The sequence below is a fragment of the Oncorhynchus mykiss genome, chromosome 12 (assembly GCF_013265735.2).
Source record: "Oncorhynchus mykiss isolate Arlee chromosome 12, USDA_OmykA_1.1, whole genome shotgun sequence".
Taxonomy (NCBI): domain Eukaryota; kingdom Metazoa; phylum Chordata; class Actinopteri; order Salmoniformes; family Salmonidae; genus Oncorhynchus; species Oncorhynchus mykiss.
Genome location: NC_048576.1, coordinates 102,483,903 through 102,510,943, shown reverse-complemented (window position 1 = coordinate 102,510,943; position 27,041 = coordinate 102,483,903). Strand labels below are relative to the sequence as shown.

Below are 27,041 nucleotides of genomic sequence, written 5' to 3'. Positions count from 1 at the left end.
TATCTGTGGAACTGCTTTGCTTTATCTTGGCCAGGTCGCAGTTGTAAATGAGAACTTGTTCTCAACTTGCCTACCTGGTTAAATAAAGGTGAAATAAATAAATAAATAAATAAAATGACTGAGGTTTTGTTTTCGAACTAGTGAAAGGAGGTGTGAGTGGTAAATAATGGGGATGTAAATAATTGCATTAGGGAAAGTGACTCTTGCTTCCTTGTGCATTGATGCAATATGTTTGATTGATGTTTTGTATGGGTCATTATCCATATTGTTTATGCCCACCGAGAGAACCACTATGCTGGTGTCTAAATGAACCGCTGTTTTCTCCAGAACCTTTGTGAAATGGTAAAATGTTGCTCCAGGGTAACTGTCCACTTGTATGTTTGGGTTATGAAATGGAGGGATTATATTAACATTTGAGTCTCCCAAGACTAGTATTGGTTTATTTCCTATAAAATTCCAATCCGCCACCTTGCCTTTTGGTCTGTCTTTATGGTACGATTTTTTCTGAAGGGTTGCTGGGGTTGGGGTTGATGCTGGGGCTGAGGCTGAGGCTGGGGTTGGGGGTTGATGCTGGGGCTGGGGTTGGGGGTTGATGCTGGGGCTGAGGCTGGGGTTGGGGTTGATGCTGAGGCTGAGGCTGGGGTTGGGGTTGATGCTGGGGCTGAGGCTGGGGTTGGGGGTTGATGCTGGGGCTGAGGCTGGGGTTGGGGTTGGTAAAATCATAATAATTCTACATTTATAGTATGAACCTGGATCATCATAATGTTTCTACATTTATAGTATGAACCTGGATCATCATCATGATTCTACATGTTATAATATGAACCTGGATCATCATAATGATTCTACATGTTATAGTATGAACCTGGATCATCATAATGATTCTACATGTTATAATATGAACCTGGATCATCATAATGATTCTACATGTTATAGTATGAACCTGGATCATCATAATGATTCTACATTTATAGTATGAACCTGGATCATCATAATGATTCTACATGTTATAGTATGAACCTGGATCCATCATAATGATTCTACATGTTATAATATGAACCTGGATCATCATAATGATTCTACATGTTATAATATGAACCTGGATCATCATAATGATTCTACATGTTATAATAGGATCATCATAATGATTCTACATGTTATAATATGAACCTGGATCATCATAATGATTCTACATGTTATAATATGAACCTGGATCATCATAATGATTCTACATGTTATAATAGGATCATCATAATGATTCTACATGTTATAATATGAACCTGGATCATCATAATGATTCTACATGTTATAGTATGAACCTGGATCATCATAATGATTCTACATGTTATAATATGAACCTGGATCATCATAATGATTCTACATGTTATAGTATGAACCTGGATCATCATAATGATTCTACATTTATAGTATGAACCTGGATCATCATAATGATTCTACATGTTATAATATGAACCTGGATCATCATAATGATTATACATGTTATAGTATGAACCTGGATCATCATAATGATTCTACATGTTATAGTATGAACCTGGATCATCATAATGATTCTACATGTTATAATATGAACCTGGATCATCATAATGATTCTACATGTTATAGTATGAACCTGTATCATCATAATGATTCTACATGTTATAGTATGAACCTGGATCATCATAATGATTCTACATGTTATAGTATGAACCTGGATCATCATAATGATTCTACATGTTATAGTATGAACCTGGATCATCATAATGATTATACATGTTATAGTATGAACCTGGATCATCATAATGATTATACATGTTATAGTATGAACCTGGATCATCATAATGATTCTACATGTTATAGTATGAACCTGGATCATCATAATGATTCTACATGTTATAATATGAACCTGGATCATCATAATGATTCTACATGTTATAGTATGAACCTGGATCATCATAATGATTCTACATGTTATAATATGAACCTGGATCATCATAATGATTCTACATGTTATAATATGAACCTGGATACTCATAATGATTCTACATGTTATAGTATGAACCTGGATCATCATAATGATTCTACATGTTATAGTATGAACCTGGATCATCATAATGATTCTACATGTTATAGTATGAACCTGGATCATCATAATGATTCTACATGTTATAGTATGAACCTGGATCATCATAATGATTCTACATGTTATAATATGAACCTGGATCATCATAATGATTCTACATGTAATAATATACCATGGCCTTTACTGGCCAAAGGTTAAACTGCTGTTATGGTTATGATATACTATGGTGTTGTGTCACTAGACTTTGACCAGATATTATTGCATCCAGAGATCAACTGTACCTAGAATATAGATACAGAGACACTTGTCATCAGGAAGGTTCTCTCTCAGCACAACGGAAAATATCTCAATGACTTGACATGTTCTGGTTGTGAATTCAGGCTACAAGGTAAGACTCTTCCCAGGGATTATTGTAAAGTGTGTATCGACATTAAATGTATGGTGTTATTTTAGTATAGTGAATGACAGTAAAACACTCAGATCTAACAGTCCATTTCACCTGGGACAGCTACGTGACAGTTCAATCATACAAAATGGAGCTAACTGGGTGTAGTCAAGTCACATTATAACATGTTGTTCATATAGCTAACTGGGTGTAGGCAAGTCACATTATAACATGTTGTTCATATAGCTAACTGGGTGTAGTCAAGTCACATTATAACATGTTGTTCATATAGCTAACTGGGTGTAGTCAAGTCACATTATAACATGTTGTTCATATAGCTAACTGGGTGTAGTCAAGTCACATTATAACATGTTGTTCATATAGCTAACTGGGTGTAGTCAAGTCACATTATAACATGTTGTTCATATATTTTACTGGGTGTAGTCAAGTCACATTATAACATGTTGTTCATATAGCTAACTGGGTGTAGTCAAGTCACATTATAACATGTTGTTCATATAGCTAACTGGGTGTAGTCAAGTTACATTATAACATGTTGTTCATATAGCTAACTGGGTGTAGTCAAGTCACATTATAACATGTTGTTCATATAGCTAACTGGGTGTAGTCAAGTCACATTATAACATGTTGTTCAAAAGCTAACTGGGTGTAGTCAAGTCACATTATAACATGTTGTTCATATAGCTAACTGGGTGTAGTCAAGTCACATTATAACATGTTGTTCATATAGCTAACTGGGTGTAGTCAAGTCACATTATAACATGTTGTTCATATAGCTAACTGGGTGTAGTCAAGTCACATTATAACATGTTGTTCATATAGCTAACTGGGTGTAGTCAAGTCACATTAAAACATGTTGTTCATATAGCTAACTGGGTGTAGTCAAGTCACATTAAAACATGTTGTTCATATAGCTAACTGGGTGTAGTCAAGTCACATTATAACATGTTGTTCATATAGCTAACTGGGTGTAGTCAAGTCACATTATAACATGTTGTTCATATAGCTAACTGGGGCGTAGGCATTCAAAAACATGTTGTTCATATATTCCTATATTCTGGTTATTTTACAATGTGTGTATGTTTTATGTATAAATTGTAAGTCGTCTTTCAGAATATCAGAACATTTGTTGTTTTCTAAATTCCAATGAGCTCCTGCTTCCTGTGTAATTTGGTATGAAACCACTGAACAGACTTTTCTTAACATTAATATTATGAACTGAATTCAGTAACAGCATCATAATATCATACCTGTTGAACAAAGCAACACACTAGAATGAGAGAAATTATTAAAAGAGAAAGTGAGACATTATTATTCATATTATTATATATTATATTGTTATTATTATTATTATATTATTATTATTATGGACAAAAGGTGAAAATTATAAATCACGACTACATATTCATGTGATGCATTAAATCACCTAACTGTTTGGATGTGTCTGTTAGTAAATGTTTTATTTCTAAGAGATAATGAATAAAAGAGAACATCTGACCTTCAATAATTACTGTGTTAACCACAACCAACATGTTGGATCTCTGTTTAGTTGTCACTGTGTTAACCACAACCAACATGTTGGATCTCTGTTTAGGGGTCAGTGCTCTAAAATGAGTCTCTCTGGAGCGAGAAAGGAGGGGGGCCCTGCCTCTAAAATGAGCCTCTCTGGGGAGAGAGAGGAGGGGGGCCCTGCCTCTAAAATGAGTCTCTCTGGGGAGAGAGAGGAGGGGGGCCCTGCCTCTAAAATGAGACTCTCTGGGGAGCATGACACCAAAACTAAGAGGTGAGATTACAATGTTGTTTGTTTCTAAAATGTGTTTCCACCATTTTTACACATTTGTTATTTATCAGACAGTGTTGCTCAGGGGAACCTTGTCTGGAAAATATTGTTGTTCTAAGATTTTAATTAATAGTTTTTTGTGTATGAATTTTTGTTTTGCAAAACGCTGTATAACTGGAATGGAATGTTTGTATCCTGTATATTAGACTGTGATATGTGGTTGTGTCACCAGCACACACACACACACACACACACACACACACACGCACACGCACACACCTCTATAAAATGTTAGCATGACACAATCATTTAGCCTCTTGATTATTATCTAATATGTTGGCAGGCATAACTTTATAGTTTTTATTCTGATCATTGTTACAAGCTGAATTCTGACAATATATCCGTTATATCAACACACTCTTCACTCCTGTTGAAACCAAAAAGGGATCTTCCTACATATACAGAACCACTAAAGTTCTATATAGAACCCTTTATAGGAGGTTAGGAAGTGTCTGTGTATACAGTATATATAGAATATATATGGAACCCTTTACAGGAGGTTAGTCTGTCTGAGTATACAGTATATAGAGAATATATATAGATCCCTTTATAGGAGGTTAGGAAGTGTCTGAGTATACAGTATATATAGAATATATATAGAACCCTTTACAGGAGGTGTTAGGGAAGATTCAGAATTTGTTGGTAACATATGTAAGATGTTTTATATTTATCAAATGTGTGTAAGTTAATTCTCATCAGAATGGTATTTTTGTATAATACTGTGGGCAGGGTTGCAGTATCTGTTCTATGTCAAGACTAAGTTGCATGGCCGCTGAGAGGGGAGAGGTCAAAGTGTCATCATGTGTAAACATATCTTTCACTCTCTACCTTCCCCATAGTGGGGAAAGGAAGGTTGCAGTGTCTGGAATCATTCTATGCTCCCTCTCATGTTGTTTCTATCTTAACCTATAGCCTCACCCTCCTCTCCGTGAGTTTGTCCAGGAGTTTGTATTTTGAGTGGGTTGTATCTAAATGACAATTTGATATATGCCTGTTGATTTGGAGGATTGGTTTATGGTTCTGGGGTTTGGGAAAGGAGACAAAGCTGAACGATGAATTGTGTCTATGCTGTCTTATCCTGTGTGTGTGTCTTTACTATAAAGGACTTCAGTTACAATGTGGAAGGGGCTCTCAGAGGATTCACTGGGAGACACTGAATCAATCTGAGAGTCACAGGGTTGTGATAGAGCTCAGATAATTAAAGATGGACTTTGATAACTAACTCTGACTTGTGTGTGTGGTTTGCTCCCATGATTTGGTAAATAGAGGAAATTTCCACGACAGAGGTTAGCCTGTCTGAGTATACAGTATATATAGAATATACATAGAACCCTTTATAGGAGGTTAGGAAGTGTCTGAGTATACAGTATATATAGAATATATATAGAACCCTTTATAGGAGGTTAGGAAGTGTCTGAGTATACAGTATATATAGAATATATATAGAACCCTTTATAGGAGATTAGCCTGTCTGAGTATACAGTATATATACAGTATATATTTAACCCTTTATAGGAGGTTAGCCTGTCTGAGTATACAGTATATATAGAACCCTTTATAGGGCTCTTTGGTCAGAACTCTAGAGGTTCTTCTTCACTGAATTGATCTTCATTATATCCAAACACACTGGTGGTCAGGGAGGCATCTCTTTTTTTGAACGATGGCCCACGTCAACTCTGGCATTACAATACATACATTACAATACAACGTTGACCATTAGTTACAGCAAACAACAAACATGTCTCTTCTGCTCCGTTCTTTACCCCTCCTCTCTTCACTAGATGGACGGTAACTTTAGTGTTTAACCCCTCTGTGTCCAAGGACCAAACTTTTGAATATTATTTTCGGTGCGCCTCAAGTAGGCTGGAAACATGACATTTACAACACCGTTTTTTTCTGATAACTAGTTCATTGCATCCGCCATGGAGCCCAGTTTCATAATATTACGTTATGTTATTTAGTAATCGCTACAAAACAGGCCTTATTTTTGTTCATTCTTCTCCCTGCCATCTCCTATTAGTTCTATTGAGCTCCGTGGAACCAACTCACCTTCTGAACGTTCTATTCATTCCCAGCTCATTGTTCTGCGTCACCCTGCCAGCTCCCATTAGTTCTATTGAGCTCCGTGGAACCAACTCACCTTCTGAACGTTCTATTCCCAGCTCATTGTTCTGCGACACCCTGCCAGCTCCTATTAGTTCTATTGAGCTCCGTGGAACCAACTCACCTTCTGAACGTTCTATTCATTCCCAGCTCATTGTTCTGCGTCACCCTGCCAGCTCCTATTAGTTTTATTGAGCTCCGTGGAACCAACTCACCTTCTGAACGTTCTATTTCCAGCTCATTGTTCTGAGTCTCAATGCCAGCTCCTATTAGTTCTATTGAGCTCCGTGGAACCAACTCACCTTCTGAACGTTCTATTCCCAGCTCATTGTTCTGAATCACAATGGCAGCTCCTATTAGTTCTATTGAGCTCCGTGGAACCAACTCACCTTCTGAACGTTCTATTCCCAGCTCATTGTTCTGAATCACAATGGCAGCTGCACTATTGTATCAATGACACCTGCCGGCAGGCTGACGTCAGGTATCTTATATTAACAGGGTTAAAGCTACTTGGTGAGCGTGATCACTGTTCGCCCTGGATACACGTTGTGGTGACCGACAGTGCTAAACCTGAAACCTTTTCGGGTCATGGTTAACCATATTTGTTTTCAGAAAAAGGTATACCACCTAACTAAAACGTATGTCCCTGTCCTCTTTTTCAAGAAGTGGCCAATTTAAACAGCCAGAAGAAATGTTTTAAATTAAGAAATAACACTTTTTTTTATGTCTTGTTTCTACATGGCTGCTGGTTAATTTGATATGCATCGAAATGTTCGTTCGTAGACATCGGATTGAGTGAAAGCTGCGCAGTTTCACTGAGTTAGAAAACAAATGGACAGGTCTAGCTAGTTGATTTGTAGATCTGATGCAGTTGCTACTTCAGATTATGAGCCTAGCAGGTGTCGTGAATGAGTTATGTAGTACCCAGAGGCCACAGGGAGGAGCAAGAGAAGAGAACTATAAACACATACTGTTTTTTGCCTTAAAATCCCTCAACCTAACAATCAATCAAATGTATTTATAAAGCCCTTTTTACATCAGCATCTAACCCTACGTATTACCTATTTAGCATTAACCTAAACCCTAATTATTTTAGAAACTGTTTTAGTAATATTATTATGTTAGTAAATACCATTATGGTACTAAATAGCATTTAGATTATTTTGTTAATCTAAACCTGTCTCAGCATTTTAGTGTTTTTGTTTTGTTATTTCATTATATTTATTATTGTAAGGCAGAACACTTGATCAACAAGCCACGTGTTTTATTTTTCATATGTGGTTTGAACTGAATGACCTGGTAACCTCTATTTGAAAGTCTAGCAATTGGCGTGGGAAAGATGGGGCAGGTTTGAGATCTAAGGAATTAACCAGAAAGTTAGCCAGCAGTTAGCAAATAGCACATTTTCCAGCACCCGGCCTCACCGGGATTCGAACCAGCCACCTTTAGGCCACAGGTCCAACTCCTTAGCCACTGGGTGAAAACCTGAGTTAATCTTGGGGAATAAGCATGAGTTAATCTGCCAAAATGAAGACAAAACGCTTTAGAGACATACATGGTATCACTTGTTATACATAATTATTAATTATTACACATAAATCATTGTCAAAAGCACAAGACATACTGTTGCATGTAGGTCTATATTATTTATGGGTTGATCACATAGAAATATAAAACATTATTTTAACTACTACAAAGCAATTACATGTGGCGCAGGAACCACTGACTCACTGCATTATTCTATAGTATTATCAAGACACCTGCTGTTAACTCTTAACTACTTAGGACACCTGCTGTTAACTCTTAACTACTTAGGACACCTGATGTTAACTCTTAACTACTTAGGACAGCTCACGAGGTGTCCTAAATATCTGCTGACTAGAGACTTCATGCATAGTTACCCTACTTATACCCATAAGTGTAAAATGCCTTTATTCTCAGCACTTATACGACCCATTTTCTACTCTGAGACACTTTGGCGATATGGTCCCAGATCTCAACATATTGTTATAAAATGTTTGTTTCACATAATAATAAAAAAATGAATATTACTAATGTAACCCACTGTAAAGACTGGGTTTAGTTGATTGTGTTCCACTGCTCATGTCAGTGTTCTGGAACTGTCCGAGTCCCCGTACAGAACTGTCCGCGTCCCCGTACAGAACTGTCCGCGTCCCCGTACAGAACTGTACGCGTCCCCGTTCGGTGTGGCGCCAAGTCGATTACGCGCAGAGTGGACTGAGGTGATCTTGGGGAATAATGACGGAGTTTGTTACAGTGTTGAGACACCGAAGTTTACTGTTCAATTTGCTTTTTTTCTTTACGGTCAGGGACAGTGTGAGTGTAGCCAGATCCTTTTCACTCTCTATCCTTGTTTCAATTTGTGTTTCACCGGATTCATCATCGAGACGAGGGACAGACGAACGACCTCCTAGCTAGTCGGTACAGCTCGGTAAGCTAGCTAGCTACTCTACCAGCAGCATCCTAGTTATCCTAGCTAGTCGGTACAACTCGGTAAGCTAGCTAGCTACTCTACCAGCAGCATCCTAGTTACCATAGCTACCACTACATCATCACCGGCTGTCTGCATTTCTTGTGGACCGATGGAGCTCCCCGGTTGTTTCTTCCACCTGTTAAATCCCGGTGGGGCTTCTCCCTTTCTCGTTGACGGATGCTGGCTACCTCTGTCCGGTTCTCCTCTCTTCACTAGATGGACGGTAACTTTAGTGTTTAACCCCTCTGTGTCCAAGGACCAAACTTTTGAATATTATTTTCAGGGCGCCTCAATAGCAGGTATTGAACCCCGGGTAAATAATCACTAGTCAGAACATCAACCTCAGTATACATTCATTATAAAAATCATCTTAATATCTGATATAGCGAGTAAACAACCTCGAGAGTGCGTCTTCCAGCCCTCTAATAAATTACATCATTCAACCCTCCCGGTTAGTAAATGTACCTCAACATCCCCCGGAGAAGGCAGAATAACGACACCAGCCTTTTAGCGGGGCTGACAGACTGACTACAACGCTCGCGTCGCAAATTGAATTTCGTTATTAAAAATGACACACTGCTCGCGCGCGTTAACTAACGTCTGGAAGTCAGTTCTATTTGTGAAACTCTTCTTATGTTTCCCCATCTGAGCTCAGAGTAGATGAGAGATGTAATGTTTGTCTCTGTTGTGTTGAAGACCAATCAAGCAGAAGAGACCAGCCTCCCCTGTTCCCAGCTGTGTGTCCATGAAGAGTGACTGGTCTATGGATCTACCTATAGAGTTTAGAGAGGGAGACTTTTCTACTGAACAAAGGTAAGAAGAACTCATGGGTCATGGTCAACTAACATTCCCTCCCTGTGTGTGTGTGTGTGTGTGTGTGTGTGTACTCCCTGGATGAGGAGATGTAATCTCATGTTTTGTCCACAGAAACCAACAGGGAAGATCAGAGTCAGAGATTCTCAGTGGCCAGTCTTCCCAGAGTCATCAAACAGGCCTGGCCTCCATATTCAGTGTATGTGGTCCTGTTATGTACATTTGTTTTTGTTTACCTCAAGCAAAGTTGATCTGTCAATCATTCATTAATGTGTTAATGAGAAAGCATTTATTATCTTGCTTAACTTATTTACTTAATTTATTTCAGATGCTTGAAGAGAATATTATGACATTTGTGAAGAACGAGCTGAAGATGTTCAAGAGGATTCTTAGTCCAGAACTCCCAGAAGGCTTTGAGAGTCAGAAGCAGGAAGTGGTGGATGCTGAAGATGAGAAGCAGGAGAGCAGTGCCAGAGAGGGGGCTCTGAAGATCACACTGCACATCCTGAGGAAAATGAACCAGAAGGAGCTTGCTGACACACTGGAGAAATGTAAGATCTGTCTGCCTCATGTTGAATGCTGTTTTATAACATTTAAAAGTTGTAGCTAAAGTACAGCTAAAGTAGCTGTGTAACTCAATGATATTGTAGCAGCCTTAACACTGTAATTTTTCAGAGTAAATAAGTCACGGACACTAGAGAAGCTTTAACCAAGTTGAATTCTTCCCAAGGGGTCGGTACAGCTGTTATTCAGACAACAAAACATCTGACACAAGCACTGATATTTAACCCTTTCTCCTAGGCTGAGTCTCCTCCTCCCTTTCTCCTAGGCTGAGTCTCCTCCTCCCTTTCTCCTAGGCTGAGTCTCCTCCTCCCTTTCTCCTAGGCTGAGTCTCCTCCTCCGCAGCCGAACAGCCAATGTATCTATGTTGCTCTATAAACCTTAGTGATATCTGTTCTTCCTCACTTCATCTGACCCCCTCCATCACTAATCCATGGCTCTCTCCCCTTTTCAATGCCTGCCACATGTAATCACTTCCCTGCACCAACACATTCCAAGCTTAGTGCATACACTATATACCTTCCTCCTATAACCATTACCTTCTGGTCTACACCCTCCACTATATACCTTCCTCCTATAACCATTACCTTCTGGTGTAGACCCTCCACTATATACCTTCCTCCTACAGATACCCATTACCTTCTGGTGTAGACCCTCCACTATATACCTTTCTCCTACAGATACCCATTACCTTCTGGTGTAGACCCTCCACTATATACCTTCCTCCTATAACCATTACCTTCAGGTGTAGACCCTCTAAAGTCCCTCAGTGACATGAATAAGTATACTTCTAAACCTCAGCAGTCCTTCATGACATAGTCTCAAAACAACACCTAGTGACCTCATCAAGTAGCGGCAGGGATGTGTTGTGTTGATGCATTGAGAGAGAGAGACAACATTAATAATACCATCAATAATACCAATAATAATATAATCAGTCACACCAGTCTGTAATGCATTATAAAAACTTTTACAGATTTAGACAGTCAGTTAATAAGATAATAAATTATTATAATTTACAATTTTATAACAGTCCTTCAATACTGTAGGCATTAAAACAGATGTAATATTAATATCCTCTGTGTTATTTCTAGATTCAGATGAGCTTGCTGTGATTTGCCAACTCAAATCTAATCTAAAGAAGAAGTTTCAATGTGTATTTGAGGGGATCGCTAAACAAGGAAACCCAACACTTCTCAATAAGATCTACACAGAGCTCTACATCACAGAGGGTGGAACAGGAGAGGTCAATAATGAACATGAGCTGAGACAGATTGAGACAACAACCAGGAAACAAGCAAGACCAGAGACTGCAATCAAATGTAACGACATCTTCAAACCCTTAACTGGACAAGACAAACCTATCAGAACTGTGCTGACAAAGGGAGTCGCTGGCATTGGAAAAACAGTCTCTGTGCAGAAGTTCATTCTGGACTGGGCTGAAGGAAAAGCGAATCAGGATGTCCAATTTGTATTTTCATTCCCTTTTCGGGAGCTGAATTTGATGAAAGGGGACAAACACACTTTGATTGAACTTCTCAATCACTTCTCAATGGAAACCAAACAATCAGGAATCTCCATCTACAACAAGTACAAAGTTCTGTTCATCTTTGATGGTCTGGATGAGTGCCGACTGCCCCTAGACTTCCAGAAGAACAAGATCTGTTGGGACGTCACAGAGTCAACCTCAGTGGATGTTCTGCTGACAAATCTCATAAGGGGAAATCTGCTTCCCTCTGCTCTCCTCTGGATAACTACCCGACCTGCAGCAGCCAATAAGATCCCTTCAGGGTGTGTTGACCAGGTGACAGAGGTACGAGGGTTCAATGACCCACAGAAGGAGGAGTACTTCAGGAAGAGATTCAGTGATGAGGACCTGGCCATCAGAATCATCTCACACATAAAGACATCAAGGAGCCTCCACATCATGTGCCACATTCCAGTCTTCTGTTGGATTTCTGCAACAGTCCTTGAACACATGCTGAAACATAAGAGAGAAGAGATGCCCAAGACTCTGACTGAGATGTACACACACCTTGTGGTGTTTCATACCAAACAGAAGAATGAAAAGTATCTTGGGAAAGAAGAGACAGGTCCACACTGGAATAAAAAGAGCATTCTGTCACTGGGAAAACTGGCTTTTCAACAGCTTGTGAATGGCAATCTGATTTTCTATGAAGAAGACCTGAAAGAGGCTGGCATTGATGTCAATGAAGCCTCAGTGTACTCAGGATTGTGCACACAGCTCTTTAAAGAGGAATGTGGGCTGTACCAGGACAAGGTGTACTGCTTTGTTCATCTGAGCATTCAGGAGTTTCTGGCTGCTGTATATGTGTTCCTCTCATTCATCAACAACAATGAGAATCTAATGGCCAAACTGCAATCAACGTCCAGGAACCTTTTTGCGAGGATCAAACAAAGGCGTAAAGTTACTGTCTACAAGAGTGCTGTGGATAAAGCCTTACAAAGTGAGACAGGAAACCTGGACCTTTTCCTCCGCTTCCTTCTGGGCCTCTCACTGGAGTCCAATCAGAAGCACTTACGAGGTCTACTGACAAAGACAAGAAGCAGCTCACAGAGCCATGAAGAAACAGTTGAGTACATCAAGGAGAAGATCAGGGAGAATCCCTCTCCAGAGAGGTGCATCAATCTTTTCCACTGTCTGAATGAACTGAATGACCATTCTCTAGTGGAGGAGATCCAAAGATACCTGAGCTCAGGAAGTCTCTCAGAAGATAAACTGTCACCTGCACAGTGGTCAGCTCTGGTCTTTGTGTTGCTGACTTCAGAAAAGGAGCTGGATGTGTTTGACCTGAAGAAATACTCCAGATCAGAGGAAGGTCTTCTGAGGCTGCTGCCAGTGGTCAAAGCCTCCAGAGCAGTTCTGTGAGTAAATAAAATGACATAAGAACTAATCATCAGGAAGCAATATTCAGTTTAGAGAAAAATATGTATTATAATATGTATATAATATATTGAAAAACTGAATTAATTCATTGATTTTCACATTAGTATAACAATATGACCATACAATTCTAGGAGACGGAAGAATCTATATGTTGTTTGGAAGAATAAACCAAATACATCTGCCATTGTCCTTCTACACTACTGGTGTTAAATTAACAGTCTGTTTGTGAAGTCATGATGATCTCTTTGTCAGTCTGTCAGGCTGTGGAGTCACAGAGGAAGGCTGTGCTTCTCTGGTCTCATTTCTGAGGTCAAACCCCTCACACCTGAGAGAGCTGGATCTGAGTAACAATGACCTGAAGGATTCAGGAGTGAAGCTGCTCTCTGCTGGACTGGGTAATCCCCACTGTAAACTGGAGACTCTGAGGTCAGTATTCCTGTAGTTGGTCAACAAGTGATAACTGTTTACCAGATCCACATGTGTTTACCAGACACACATAGTCCACACCATATGTGTTTGGACAGTGAAGCTTACAGTTTTAAATTTGGTGCTATGCTCCAGCATTTTGGATTTGAGATATAATGTTTCATATTAGGAGACAGTACAGAATGTCACCTTTTATTTAAAGGTATTCACACATATATTTTACAGTTTATGAATGAAAACACTTTATGTATCTAGTTCTCCCATTTGAAAAAGTCATAATATTTTGGATAAATTATTTTAGTCCTACGTTTAGTATCTGGTCCCATATTCCATGCCTGCAGTGATTACATCAGGCTTGTGATTCTACTAACTTGTTGAATGTATTTGCAGTTTGTCTTGGTTGTGTTTTAGATGTTTTCCTGATAGAAACTGAATGGTGAATAATGTCCTGTCATTTTGGAGTCACTTCACTTGTATTGTCAGTAAGAATAGAAGATGTTTCTGAACACTTCTACATTCATGTGGATGCTACTATGATGATGAATGATCAGGAATGAATCGATGATAATGATGAATGAGAAAGTTACAGAGGCACAAAGATCAGACCCCCTCTGTTTCTGGTAATGGTGAGAGGTTAGCATGTTTTGTTGTATCCTCTGTTATTGGTAATGATGAGAGGTTAACATGTTTTGTTGTAGTCTCTGTTATTGGTAATGATGAGAGGTTAGCATGTTTTGTTGTAGCCTCTGTTATTGGTAATGATGAGAGGTTAGCATGTTTTGTTGTAGCCTCTGTTATTGGTAATGATGAGAGGTTAGCATGTTTTGTTGTAGCCTCTGTTATTGGTAATGGTGAGAGGTTAGCATGTTTTGTTGTAGCCTCTGTTATTGGTAATGATGAGAGGTTAGCATGTTTTGTTGTAGCCTCTGTTATTGGTAATGATGAGAGGTTAGCATGTTTTGTTGTAGCCTCTGTTATTGGTAATGATGAGAGGTTAGCATGTTTTGTTGTAGCCTCTGTTATTGGTAATGGTGAGAGGTTAGCATGTTTTGTTGTAGCCTCTGTTATTGGTAATGATGAGAGGTTAGCATGTTTTGTTGTAGCCTCTGTTATTGGTAATGGTGAGAGGTTAGCATGTTTTGTTGTAGTCTCTGTTATTGGTAATGGTGAGAGGTTAGTATGTTTTGTTGTAGTCTCTGTTATTGGTAATGATGAGAGGTTAGCATGTTTTGTTGTAGTCTCTGTTATTGGTAATGATGAGAGGTTAGCATGTTTTGTTGTAGCCTCTGTTATTGGTAATGGTGAGAGGTTAGCATGTTTTGTTTTAGCCTCTGTTATTTGTAATGGTGAGAGGTTAGCATGTTTTGTTGTAGCCTCTGTTATTGGTAATGGTGAGAGGTTAGCATGTTTTGTTTTAGCCTCTGTTATTTGTAATGGTGAGAGGTTAGCATGTTTTGTTGTAGCCTCTGTTATTGGTAATGGTGAGAGGTTAGCATGTTTTGTTGTATCCTCTGTTATTGGTAATGGTGAGAGGTTAGCATGTTTTGTGGTAGCCTCTGTTATTGGTAATGGTGAGAGGTTAGCATGTTTTGTTGTAGTCTCTGTTATTGGTAATGGTGAGAGGTTAGCGTGTTTTGTTGTAGCCTCTGTTATTGGTAATGGTGAGAGGTTAGCATGTTTTGTTGTATCCTCTGTTATTGGTAATGGTGAGAGGTTAGCATGTTTTGTTGTAGCCTCTGTTATTGGTAATGGTGAGAGGTTAGTATGTTTTGTTGTAGCCTCTGTTATTGGTAATGGTGAGAGGTTAGTATGTTTTGTTGTAGCCTCTGTTATTGGTAATGGTGAGAGGTTAGCATGTTTTGTTGTAGCCTCAGTTATTGGTAATGGTGAGAGGTTAGCATGTTTTGTTGTAGTCTCTGTTACTGGTAATGGTGAGAGGTTAGCATGTTTTGTTATAGCCTCTGTTATTGGTAATGGTGAGAGGTTAGCATGTTTTGTTATAGCCTCTGTTATTGGTAATGGTGAGAGGTTAGTATGTTTTGTTGTAGTCTCTGTTATTGGTAATGGTGAGAGGTTAGCATGTTTTGTTGTAGCCTCTGTTATTGTTAATGGTGAGAGGTTAGCATGTTTTGTTGTAGTCTCTGTTTCTGGTAATGGTGAGAGGCTAGCATGTTTTGTTGTATCCTCTGTTATTGGTAATGGTGAGAGGTTAGCATGTTTTGTTGTATCCTCTGTTATTGGTAATGGTGAGAGGTTAGTATGTTTTGTTGTAGTCTCTGTTATTGGTAATGGTGAGAGTTTAGCATGTTTTGTTGTGGCCTCTGTTATTGGTAATGGTGAGAGGTTAGCATGTTTTGTTGTATCCTCTGTTATTGGTAATGGTGAGAGGTTAGCATGTTTTGTTGTAGCCTCTGTTATTGGTAATGGTGAGAGGTTAGTATGTTTTGTTGTATCCTCTGTTATTGGTCATGGTGAGAGGTTAGCATGTTTTGTTGTAGCCTCTGTAACTTTCTCACTCATTATTATTCATGATTCTTTCATGATTTTTCTTAATCATGGCACCATCAGGATTAATGTATTATTGTTTAGAAACATGTTATCTACTCTCTTAGACAGAAAAGTACTCCACTCATCATCCACCATTTTATTATTGGGCAAAACACAACCAAAAACAAACTGCAAATGCAACCAACGAGTTTACGACAAAAAACAGATTTTTTTTTGACTATTTTAATACACTATGAGTGAATTGTTCAGAATACTTAAGACTTCTTCAAATGGGGAGACTGGAAATATAAATTGTTTTCATTTTTAATAGTGAAACACATATGTCTAAAAATACCCTCAAATTAAAGTTGACATTATAAACTGTCACCTCATATGAAACATTTGACCTGAAATCCAAAATGTTGGAGAATAGAGACACATTTAAAATGTTAGCTTCACTGTCTAAATAGATATGGTGTGGACTGTATACTCAATACAATCTAAATCTGATACCTCACTGTCTAAATAGATATGGTGTGGACTGTATACTCAATACAATCTAAATCTGATACCTCACTGTCTAAATAGATATGGTGTGGACTGTATACTCAATACAATCTAAATCTGATACCTCACTGTCTAAATAGATATGGTGTGGACTGTATACTCAATACAATCTAAATCTGATTCCTCACTGTCTGTCTTTTGACTGATTCTGCTTTTTATACTGGTCTGGTCAGTCCACACATGTTGAAAAAAATATACTACCACTATTTTCACCACCAAATAATAGCAGTGTGATTTTAATATGATTTGACTCTTTGCAGGCTGTCAGGCTGTCTAGTCACAGAGGAAGGCTGTGCTTATCTGGTCTCAGCTCTGAGGTCAAACCCCTCACACCTGAGAGAGCTGGACCTGAGCTACAATCACCCAGGAGACTCAGGAGTCAGACTGCTCTCTGCTGGACTGGAGGATCCACACTGCAGACTGGAGAAACTCAAGTATGTAGAGGGTTTATGTCAATGTTCATATCAGACATGTTGGACTTATCAGGCTAGTTAAGACAAACATTATTTCCACCACTTGGAATGCTGACTGTGTGTGTGTGTGTGTGTGTGTGTCCAATGTGTGTGTGAAACACACACACACACATACACACTGGATACACACACAGGACACACACACACCACACGTCATACACACAGGATGCAGACACTGAACACTGTAGTGGAAATGTCCTGTATTTACCAAATCATGAGACCAAACCACCACACAAGTCAGAGTTATCATAAAGTCCATCTTTAATTATATGAGCTCCATCACAACCCTGTGACTCTCAGATCAATTCAGTGTCTATCAATGAATTCTCTGAGAGTCCTTACACATTGCAACTGAGATCCTTTATAGCAAAGACACACATAGCCAGGCAGCATTGGCCATAAATTATCGTTCAGCTTTGTCTCCTAAACTAAGTTATTTTCTCGCTCTCAGGACCATAAAACAAAACCTATCAACAGGCATATATCAAATACACCTTGGCAAGATCACAGAGACACAGTGACTGGCACACAGACATTGTGGAGCCAAGAGATAATTGGTTTAAAAGATATGTTTTCCTATGTAGACAAACCTGACCCCTCCCCTCTCTGCGGCCCAAGTAACTTATCCCATGACAGAGAACAGATAACTGCAACCGGCCAACAGTATTATACAAAAATAGACATTCTGATGAGAAGTAACTCACAAGCATATAATGAAAATAAAACATCTTATCTATGTTACCCAACTAATTCTGATTATTCTCCAACAACACACACACACAGAAAAACAAACATTCTTACCAACGCTTGACCTGCATGTGTGTGTGTCCAGTATGAGTTTGTTTGTGTGTGTGTGTGTGTGTGTTTGTGTGTGTGTTCAGGTGTATCACTCAATGACTGTCTGTTCTTCTGCTTACCGCTACAGTGTGGAACATGGTGGAGAGAAAACAATGAGACCTGGACTTAGAAAATGTGAGTGTTGACTGTTGTGAAGAATATGACTAAGAATAAGTCTTAATTCAAGTTAAGTCAAAGTCAAAGACCACCATCATTACTTACTTGGTCATATTAAATATCAACTGTAGTTCTACAGAAGCAGAAATCAGGGACACCAAAGTTTACAAAGAGTTGCTTTGACAATTTGTGTGTTTGTGTGTGTGTGTGTGTGTGTGTGTGTGTGTGTGTAATTCATTGGAATACGTGTTTTATATTACCATACAGTATAACATATGATCATTCTACAAGTCTCAAATTACCTTAACTTCTCCTTTTGATACCTAGAAACATCTACATTACAAGAATTAGTGAAAAGTGAGTTAACATTCTAATGTTGATGATGATGATTTCTAATATTGTGTCTGGTTTCATCCATCAGATGTCTGTGATCTCACACTGGACCTAAACACAGTAAACAGACTCCTCTCTCTGTCTGAGGAGAACAGAAAGGTGACATGTAGGACAGAGGAGCAGCCGTATCCTGATCACCCAGAGAGATTTGATGACTGTAGACAGGTGCTGTGTAGAGAGGGTCTGACTGGGCGCTGTTACTGGGAGGTAGAGTGGAGTGGGGGAAGGGCTGATATTGGAGTGACATATAAAGGAATCAACAGGAGAGGAAGGGGTATTGACTGTTGTCTTGGATGGAATGACAAGTCCTGGAGTCTGGTCTGCTATGACAAAAGTTACAGAACCTGTCACAATAAGAATCCCACTACCATAGACGTCCCCTCCTCCAGCTCCCACAGAGTAGGAGTGTATCTGGACTGGCTAGCCGGCACTCTGTCATTCTATAGTGTCTCCTCTGACACACTGACCCACCTGTACACATTCACCTCCACATTCACTGAGCCCCTCTATCCAGGGTTTAGGGTTTGTGATGTTGACTCCTCCGTGTCTCTGGAAATAATAACTTGACACACACACACACTGATACACACACACACTGATACACACACACACACACACAACTCACACGCTGGACACACACAGGACACAAACACACAAACTAGACTCACACACGGACTGACAAACACACTCACACACACACACACACACACACACACACACATACGGGACAAACACACACACACTGGACACACACACACTGACACACACAATGGACACACACACTGGGCTCACACACACTGGACACACACACACACACGGCCAATGAAGAGAAGAGGACTGGGACAACATTCCACAGGCCACAATCAACAGCCTGATTAATGAATGTATTTCAACTGACTGATGTCCTTATATGAACTGTAACTCAGTAAGATCTTGTTGGGTTTATTTTATTGTTCAGTTTAATAAAAAGATCAGTTGTAAATGTTTTATGTTTGATATGATGTTAGTAACAATCTGAAGTCATTCCATCCTTTCACTAAATGGTAGTAACACTAAGTCATTCCATCCTTTCACTAAATGGTAGTAACACTAAGTCATTCCATCCTTTCACTAAATGGTAGTAACACTAAGTCATTCCATCCTTTCACTAAATGGTAGTAACACTAAGTCATTCCATCCTTTCACTAAATGGTAGTAACACTAAGTCATTCCATCCTTTCACTAAATGGTAGTAACACTAAGTCATTCCATCCTTTCACTAAATGGTAGTAACACTAAGTCATTCCATCCTTTCACTAAATGGTAGTAACAATCTGAAGTCATTCCATCCTTTCACTAAATGGTAGTAACAATCTGAAGTCATTCCATCCTTTCACTAAATGTAAGGACATGGACTGTCCAGCCTGTGGTATAAAGGGACATCAGCCTCCAGAAACATAAAGAGCTCAGAGAACAGGCAGTATCCTAGCAGTTCTGATGCACTAGGCTATATATGCTGCCCTTGTGTTATGTAAAGTATGGCAGAGAGCAACCTGTGCTGCAGATAATGATTTCAAATGGATTGATAAACTAGAATAATGATAGACTAGAATAATGACATGTATCATGTTGGAGCATTGGAGTAGAACTTGAGCTTATTCAGTAGCACTTGGAAACTAAACATGGTCTTCAACTATTCCCTTCAGAGAGTTACAAGGTTGCAACCAGTACCTAGCTGTCACAGTAGGCAGCTAACTGCCTATAGCAGCAAACTGAGTTGTTACGAACAATAAGAAACTTGGAATCACACAATTGTTTAAATTACAATTAAAATAACACATTTAGCACATCATTTAGTATTCCTGTAGAACTGTAAGAGAGAATATATTTAACACATCATTTAATATTCCTGTAGAACTGTAAGAGAGAATATATTTAGCACATCATTTAATATTCCTGTAGAACTGTAAGAGAGAATATATTTAACACATCATTTAATATTCCTGTAGAACTGTAAGAGAGAATATATTTAACACATCATTTAATATTCCTGTAGAACTGTAAGAGAGAATATATTTAACACATCATTTAATATTCCTGTAGAACTGTAAGAGAGAATATATTTAACACATCATTTAATATTCCTGTAGAACTGTAAGAGAGAATATATTTAACACATCATTTAATATTCCTGTAGAACTGTAAGAGAGAATATATTTAACACATCATTTAATATTCCTGTAGAACTGTAAGAGAGAATATATTTAACACATCATTTAATATTCCTGTAGAACTGTAAGAGAGAATATATTTAACACATCATTTAATATTCCTGTAGAACTGTAAGAGAGAATATATTTAACACATCATTTAATATTCCTGTAGAACTGTAAGAGAGAATATATTTAACACATCATTTAATATTCCTGTAGAACTGTAAGAGAGAATATATTTAACACATCATTTAATATTCCTGTAGAACTGTAAGAGAGAATATATTTAACACATCATTTAATATTCCTGTAGAACTGTAAGAGAGAATATATTTAACACATCATTTAATATTCCTGTAGAACTGTAAGAGAGAATATATTTAACACATCATTTAATATTCCTGTAGAACTGTAAGAGAGAATATAGTCGACGGCTGCTGTCAAAAAGTGATGGACGAGTTATTCCTGTGTCCTGTGTTCATGCCCTTTTAAGGACATCCTGTCCGGATATCCTCATGCTATTTAGGGTAGGTTTATGCCCTTTTAAGGACATCCTGTCCGGATATCCTCATGCTATTTAGGGTGTGGTTATGTAACTTGACAGTGCAGCTGTTTCTTCAAAGTAAAGCATTTGTAATAAAAAGTAATGGCCTGATTATTGATGTGTGGGGATCTTGTTGAACTGAAAGAAAATGTGTTTGAACTTATGGAGCTGCTGTGACCCCTTGTAGAATGAACAAGTCATTTCCAGGTCGGTCTGACTGAGTTATAAGTTAGTGTTAGACTTGTCCTGTGAACAAGAAACCTCAAGATAGATAAACCACAGAAATCATGTCTCCTAGACCAATTCTAGGTGTATGGGGTCCTTCATGTGTGGTCCACAATGACAAAACCATCAAAGCCATTCTTTGTGATGCACCTGATTGTTTTAATGGTGGGATTGATATGACTGAAGGCCATAAGGGTTACATTTTCCAACGATTCAACAGTGAAGATTTTCACACACAGCTGTCTCAACAACCTTTTTCAGCCAAAAACCTGGTGTTTTCTCTCCTTCGTTTCGCATGAGAGAATGGCTTAAGATAAGACTTGCTCTATGTCAGATCTAACAGGCCCTGAGCTGAACATCCCTGCCTGGGTACGTGTTGGAAGAGGAAGTTCCATTCAGAAAAACCTAAAATTGTCACTTCGGAGTATAAGCCACTGAAGAGATTCTTCTTTCCCCATATTTCCATTTCTCTCTCTCTCTCTGTCAGTCACTCTCTCTGTCAGTCACTCTCTCAAATTCAAATTCAAATTCAAGCTGCTTTATTGGCATGAAAAACATTGTGTCAATATTGCCAAAGCACCAATGTATACAATATACATTGTAACAAAATTGTAAATGATAGCAAATAATAATATAAAATGGTAGTCTCTCTCTCTCTCTCTGTCAGTCACTCTCTCTCTCTCTCTCTCTGTCAGTCACTCTCTCTCTCTCTCTCTCTGTCAGTCACTCTCTCTCTCTCTCTCTCTGTCAGTCACTCTCTCTCTCTCTCTCTCTGTCAGTCACTCTCTCTCTCTCTCTCTCTGTCAGTCACTCTCTCTCTCTCTCTCTCTCTGTCAGTCACTCTCTCTCTCTCTCTCTCTCTGTCAGTCACTCTCTCTCTCTCTCTCTCTCTCTCTGTCAGTCACTCTCTCTCTCTCTCTCTCTCTCTCTCTCTCTCTGTCAGTCACTCTCTCTCTCTCTCTCTCTCTCTCTCTCTGTCAGTCACTCTCTCTCTCTCTCTCTCTCTCTCTCTGTCAGTCACTCTCTCTCTCTCTCTGTCAGTCACTCTCTCTCTCTCTCTGTCAGTCACTCTCTCTCTCTCTCTGTCAGTCACTCTCTCTCTCTGTCAGTCACTCTCTCTCTCTCTCTCTCTCTCTCTCTCTCTCTGTCAGTCACTCTCTCTCTCTCTCTCACTCTGTCAGTCACTCTCTCTCTCTCTCTCTCTCTGTCAGTCACTCTCTCTCTCTCTCTCTCTCTGTCAGTCTCTCTCTCTCTCTCTGTCAGTCTCTCTCTCTCTCTCTCTCTCTGTCAGTCTCTCTCTCTCTCTCTCTCTGTCAGTCTCTCTCTCTCTCTCTCTCTCTGTCAGTCTCTCTCTCTCTCTCTCTCTCTCTGTCAGTCTCTCTCTCTCTCTCTCTCTCTGTCAGTCTCTCTCTCTCTCTCTCTCTCTCTGTCAGTGTCTCTCTCTCTCTCTCTCTCTCTCTGTGTCTCTCTCTCTCTCTGTCAGTCTCTCTCTCTCTCTCTCTCTGTCAGTCTCTCTCTCTCTCTCTCTCTGTCAGTCTCTCTCTCTCTCTCTCTCTGTCAGTCTCTCTCTCTCTCTCTCTGTCAGTCTCTCTCTCTCTCTCTGTCAGTCTCTCTCTCTCTCTCTCTGTCAGTCTCTCTCTGTCTCTCTCTCTCTCTGTCAGTCTCTCTCTGTCTCTCTCTCTCTCTGTCAGTCTCTCTCTGTCTCTCTCTCTCTCTGTCAGTCTCTCTCTGTCTCTCAGTCTCTCTCTCTCTCTCAGTCTCTCTCTCTCTCTCTCTCTCTCTCTCTCTCTCTCTCTCTCTCTCTGTCAGTCTCTCTCTCAGTCTCTCTCTCTCTCTCTCAGTCTCTCTCGCTCTCTCTCTCTCTCTCTCTCTCTCTCTCTCTCTCTGTCAGTCTCTCTCTGTCTCTCTCTCTCTCTGTCTCTCAGTCTCTCTCTCTCTCAGTCTCTCTCTCTCTCAGTCTCTCTCTCTCTCAGTCTCTCTCTCTCTCTCTCTCTGTCAGTCTCTCTCTCTCTGTCAGTCTCTCTCTCTCTGTCAGTGTCTCTCTATCTCTCTCTCTCTCTCTCTCTCTCTCTCTCTCTCTCTCAAATTCAAATTCAAATTCAAATTCAAGCTGCTTTATTGGCATGAAAAACATTGTGTCAATATTGCCAAAGCAACAATGTATACAATATACATTGTAACAAAATTATAAATGATAGCAAATAATAATATAAAATGGTAGTAAATAATAATACAAAATTAAATACAAAATTAATAACAATAAAATGGTAACAGTCTACAGTAAACATTAATAATTATAGTAATAACAATAATAGTAATAATAAGTAAGTTACTGTTTACTATGCAGATGTTATTATTCAGTGTCCCTCAGGCTATGGCAGGAAAATACATATTTGGCTGCAAGAGGAGCCATTGCTCCTTCGCCCATGAGTATTCTTAGTTTTTCCTCTGGGTTCAATTTGTAAAAGTGTGGAATATATGTAGTCATTTCTGTGAATAATGAATCTCTTTGTGAGGAATATTTATCACAGTAAAGGAGAAAGTGCATCTCTGTCTCTACCTCCCCTGTCATGCAGTGACCACATACACGCTCCTCTTTGGGTAGCCATGTCTTTTTATGTCTGCCGGTTTCTACTGCCAATCGGTGGTCACTCAGCCTGTACTTGGTAAGGATCTGTCTCTGCTTCGTATCTCTGACAGAGTAGAGATAATCAGCCAATTCATATTCTCTGTTTAGGGTCAGATAGCAATTTAGTCGGCTTTGGGATTTTGTTTCGTTTTTCCAGTATTGTAAATATGATTCCTTTGATTGGTTCATGATTTTGCTTATTGGAATTCTTTCTTTTGAAGCAGTGCTGGTGTCAGCTTGGTTGGTGAGGTCCAACACCAGCTGACTGAGAGGGCTCGTTTCTGGGCTCAGGTCTTGGTCTTGAAGTGCTTTAAATTGCATACTCGAATTTGGACTTGAATTTAGATGTAGCCAAAATTTTAATGATCTTTTCTGTATTTTCATTATTACTGGAAAACGACCCAATTCTGCCCTACATGCATTAGTTGGTGTATTTCTCTGGACTTGTAGAATTTTCCGACAGAATTCTGCATGTAGGGCTTCAATTGGATGTTTGTCCCACATTTTAAAATCCAGTTTATTGAGTGGCCCCCAAACCTCACTTCCATAAAGTGCTATTGGTAGGATTACACTGTCAAATATTTTAGTCCAAATTCTAATTGGGATGTTGATTTTGAATAATTTCATTTTTATTGCATACATTGCTCTGCGGGCTTTTTCTTTGAGTGCCTTCACTGCCATATTAAAGTTTCCCGATGCAGATATGGTCAGACCAAGGTAGGTGTAATTTTTTGTGTGTTCAATTAAGGTGTTGTTCAGGGTGAATTTACATTTGTGTTTCTGACATCTGGGTTTTTTTTGGAAAATCATGATTTTAGTTTTTTGGAAATTTACTGCCAGGGCCCAATTATGGCAATATTGCTCCAGAATATTAATGTTTTGTTGAAGACCTTCTTTGGTTGGTGATAGAAGTACCAAGTCATCAGCATATAGCAGGTATTTCACCTCTGTGTCAAATAGTGTGAGTCCTGGGGCTGGAGATTGGTCCAACATGTCTGCTAATTCATTGATATAAATGTTGAAAAGATTTGGACTCAAATTGCAGCCTTGTCTCACACCTCGACATTGTGAAAAAAATTCTGTTCTTTGGTTTTTGATTTTTATTGCACTCACTTTATATCTCTCTCTCTCTCTCTCTCTCTCTCTCTCTCTCTCTCTCTCTCTCTCTCTCTCTCTCTCTCTCTCTCTCTCTCTCTCTCTCTCTCTCTCTCTCTCTCTCTCTCTCTCTCTCTCTCTCTCTCTCTCTCTCTCTCTCTCTCTCTCTCTCTCTCTCTCTCTCTCTCTCTCTCTCTCTCAAATTCAAGCAGCTTTATTGGCATGAAAAACATTGTGTCAATATTGCCAAAGCAACAATGTATATTGTATACATTGTAACAAAATTATAAATGATAGCAAATAATAATATAAAATGGTACTAAATAATAATACAAAATTAAATTCAAAAATAATAACAATAAAATGGTAACAGTCAATAGTAGCAATTATGGAAAATGAAACTATAACTAACTTATAACTAAATAACAGTCATCTTCTTCTTTATATCAGTACTACAACTACAATCATCATTACTACGACTACTACTACCATCACTAAACTGTTATCACTACCATTACCACCCATATTTGGAATGATAAACAGCAATAATAATAGTAATAACAATAATAGTAATAATAAGTAAGTTACTGTTTACTATACAGGAGAGATGATTTGAAAGCCATACGAATCTCTTCAGCAGCGTATAGTCCAGACTCCGAAGTGACAATTTTAGGTTTTTCTGAATTCAGTAGCGCAAATGCAACCAAATCTGTTAGTTCATATGTATTTTCAAACGCTTGTACAGTGGTCAACTACTTTGGGCCTGTCTTTAGCTTCAAGTGGTGAGATTGGTTTACAGAGCTTGATAGGATAAAACAAGTACAGCAGTTTGTCCACCATCGTGAACATTTACGAAGATGGTCCCTTTTGTCCTCAAGACAACGGCAAGAAGGTTGATCTATCAGGGAAAAGAAAACGTATGACACCTGGAAGGCCATGGACAGCCAGCGTGGAAGAGGCAACGTCTGAGGCCCTCACAGCTTGAAGATGGGGATATGGAGACTAATGGGGTGTCGGGTTACACTAGGCCCCTGAAAAGGAGAGACTGATGGGGGTGTCAGGTTACAATAGGCCCTGAAAAGGAGAGACTGATGGTTACAATAGACCCCTGAAAAGGAGAGACTGATGGGGGTGTCAGGTTACAATAGGCCCCTGAAAAGGAGAGACTGATGGGGGTGTCAGGTTACAATAGGCCCCTGAAAAGGAGAGACTGATAGGGGTGTGGGATTACAATAGGCCCCTGAAAAGGAGAGACTGATGGGGGTGTCAGGTTACAATAGGCCCCTGAAAAGGAGAGACTGATGGGGGTGTCGGATTACAATAGGCCCCTGAAAAGGAGAGACTGATAGGGGTGTCAGGTTACAATAGGCCCCTGAAAAGGAGAGACTGATGGGGGTGTCAGGTTACAATAGGCCCCTGAAAAGGAGAGACTGATGGGGGTGTCGGATTACAATAGGCCCCTGAAAAGGAGAGACTGATAGGGGTGTCAGGTTACAATAGGCCCCTGAAAAGGAGAGACTGATGGGGGTGTCAGGTTACAATAGGCCCCTGAAAAGGAGAGACTGATGGGGGTGTCAGGTTACAATAGGCCCCTGAAAAGGAGAGACTGATGGGGGTGTCAGGTTACAATAGGATTTCCTGAATCAGAAGTTAACTGAACTAAAGTGTTGTTCTCGTCTGTCCTCTTCCGGGATTATGGCGAAGATGACTACAGATGGTATCTAGATGCATTTGACGAAGGAAGGGATCATTTGACCAAACAGGGTGTGGACCTCAACCCCCCTAACCAGTATAAGAAATGGCGTTCACTACTAACCTTGTCCTTCACCACTCCTACCGTGAGTCCGAGCA

General features: G+C 39.3%; 2 protein-coding genes across 2 annotated transcripts in view; both read left to right on the top strand.

The window, feature by feature from the left end:
* The window catches only part of LOC118937843 (NLR family CARD domain-containing protein 3-like), a 303,083-nt gene that overhangs the window by 34,252 nt on the left and 241,790 nt on the right, over positions 1-27,041 (top strand). Inside the window, exon 5 of the mRNA XM_036939582.1 lies at positions 9,620-9,736. Coding sequence (XP_036795477.1) covers positions 9,620-9,736 — 117 coding nt within the window. The remainder of the gene's footprint in view (positions 1-9,619; positions 9,737-27,041) is intronic.
* Positions 9,897-26,175, top strand: LOC118937613 (NLR family CARD domain-containing protein 3-like). The gene is made up of 5 exons (XM_036936709.1): positions 9,897-9,935; positions 10,065-10,287; positions 11,392-13,183; positions 13,458-13,537; positions 26,069-26,175. Exons 2-5 carry the CDS (start codon positions 10,065-10,067, stop codon positions 26,173-26,175), a joined length of 2,202 nt encoding a protein of 733 aa, XP_036792604.1. The 5' UTR covers positions 9,897-9,935.

What these genes read in the sequence shown, in the direction of transcription:
- LOC118937613 (XM_036936709.1), top strand. Translation starts at nt 10,065, where the DNA reads ATGCTTGAAGAGAATATTATGACATTTGTGAAGAACGAGCTGAAGATG. An exon ending in TGCTGACACACTGGAGAAAT is followed by an intron (nt 10,288 to 11,391) that starts GTAAGATCTGTC and finishes TGTTATTTCTAG; the next exon opens with ATTCAGATGAGCTTGCTGTG. An exon ending in AAACCCCTCACACCTGAGAG is followed by an intron (nt 13,538 to 26,068) that starts AGCTGGATCTGA and finishes TTTGTCCTCAAG; the next exon opens with ACAACGGCAAGAAGGTTGAT.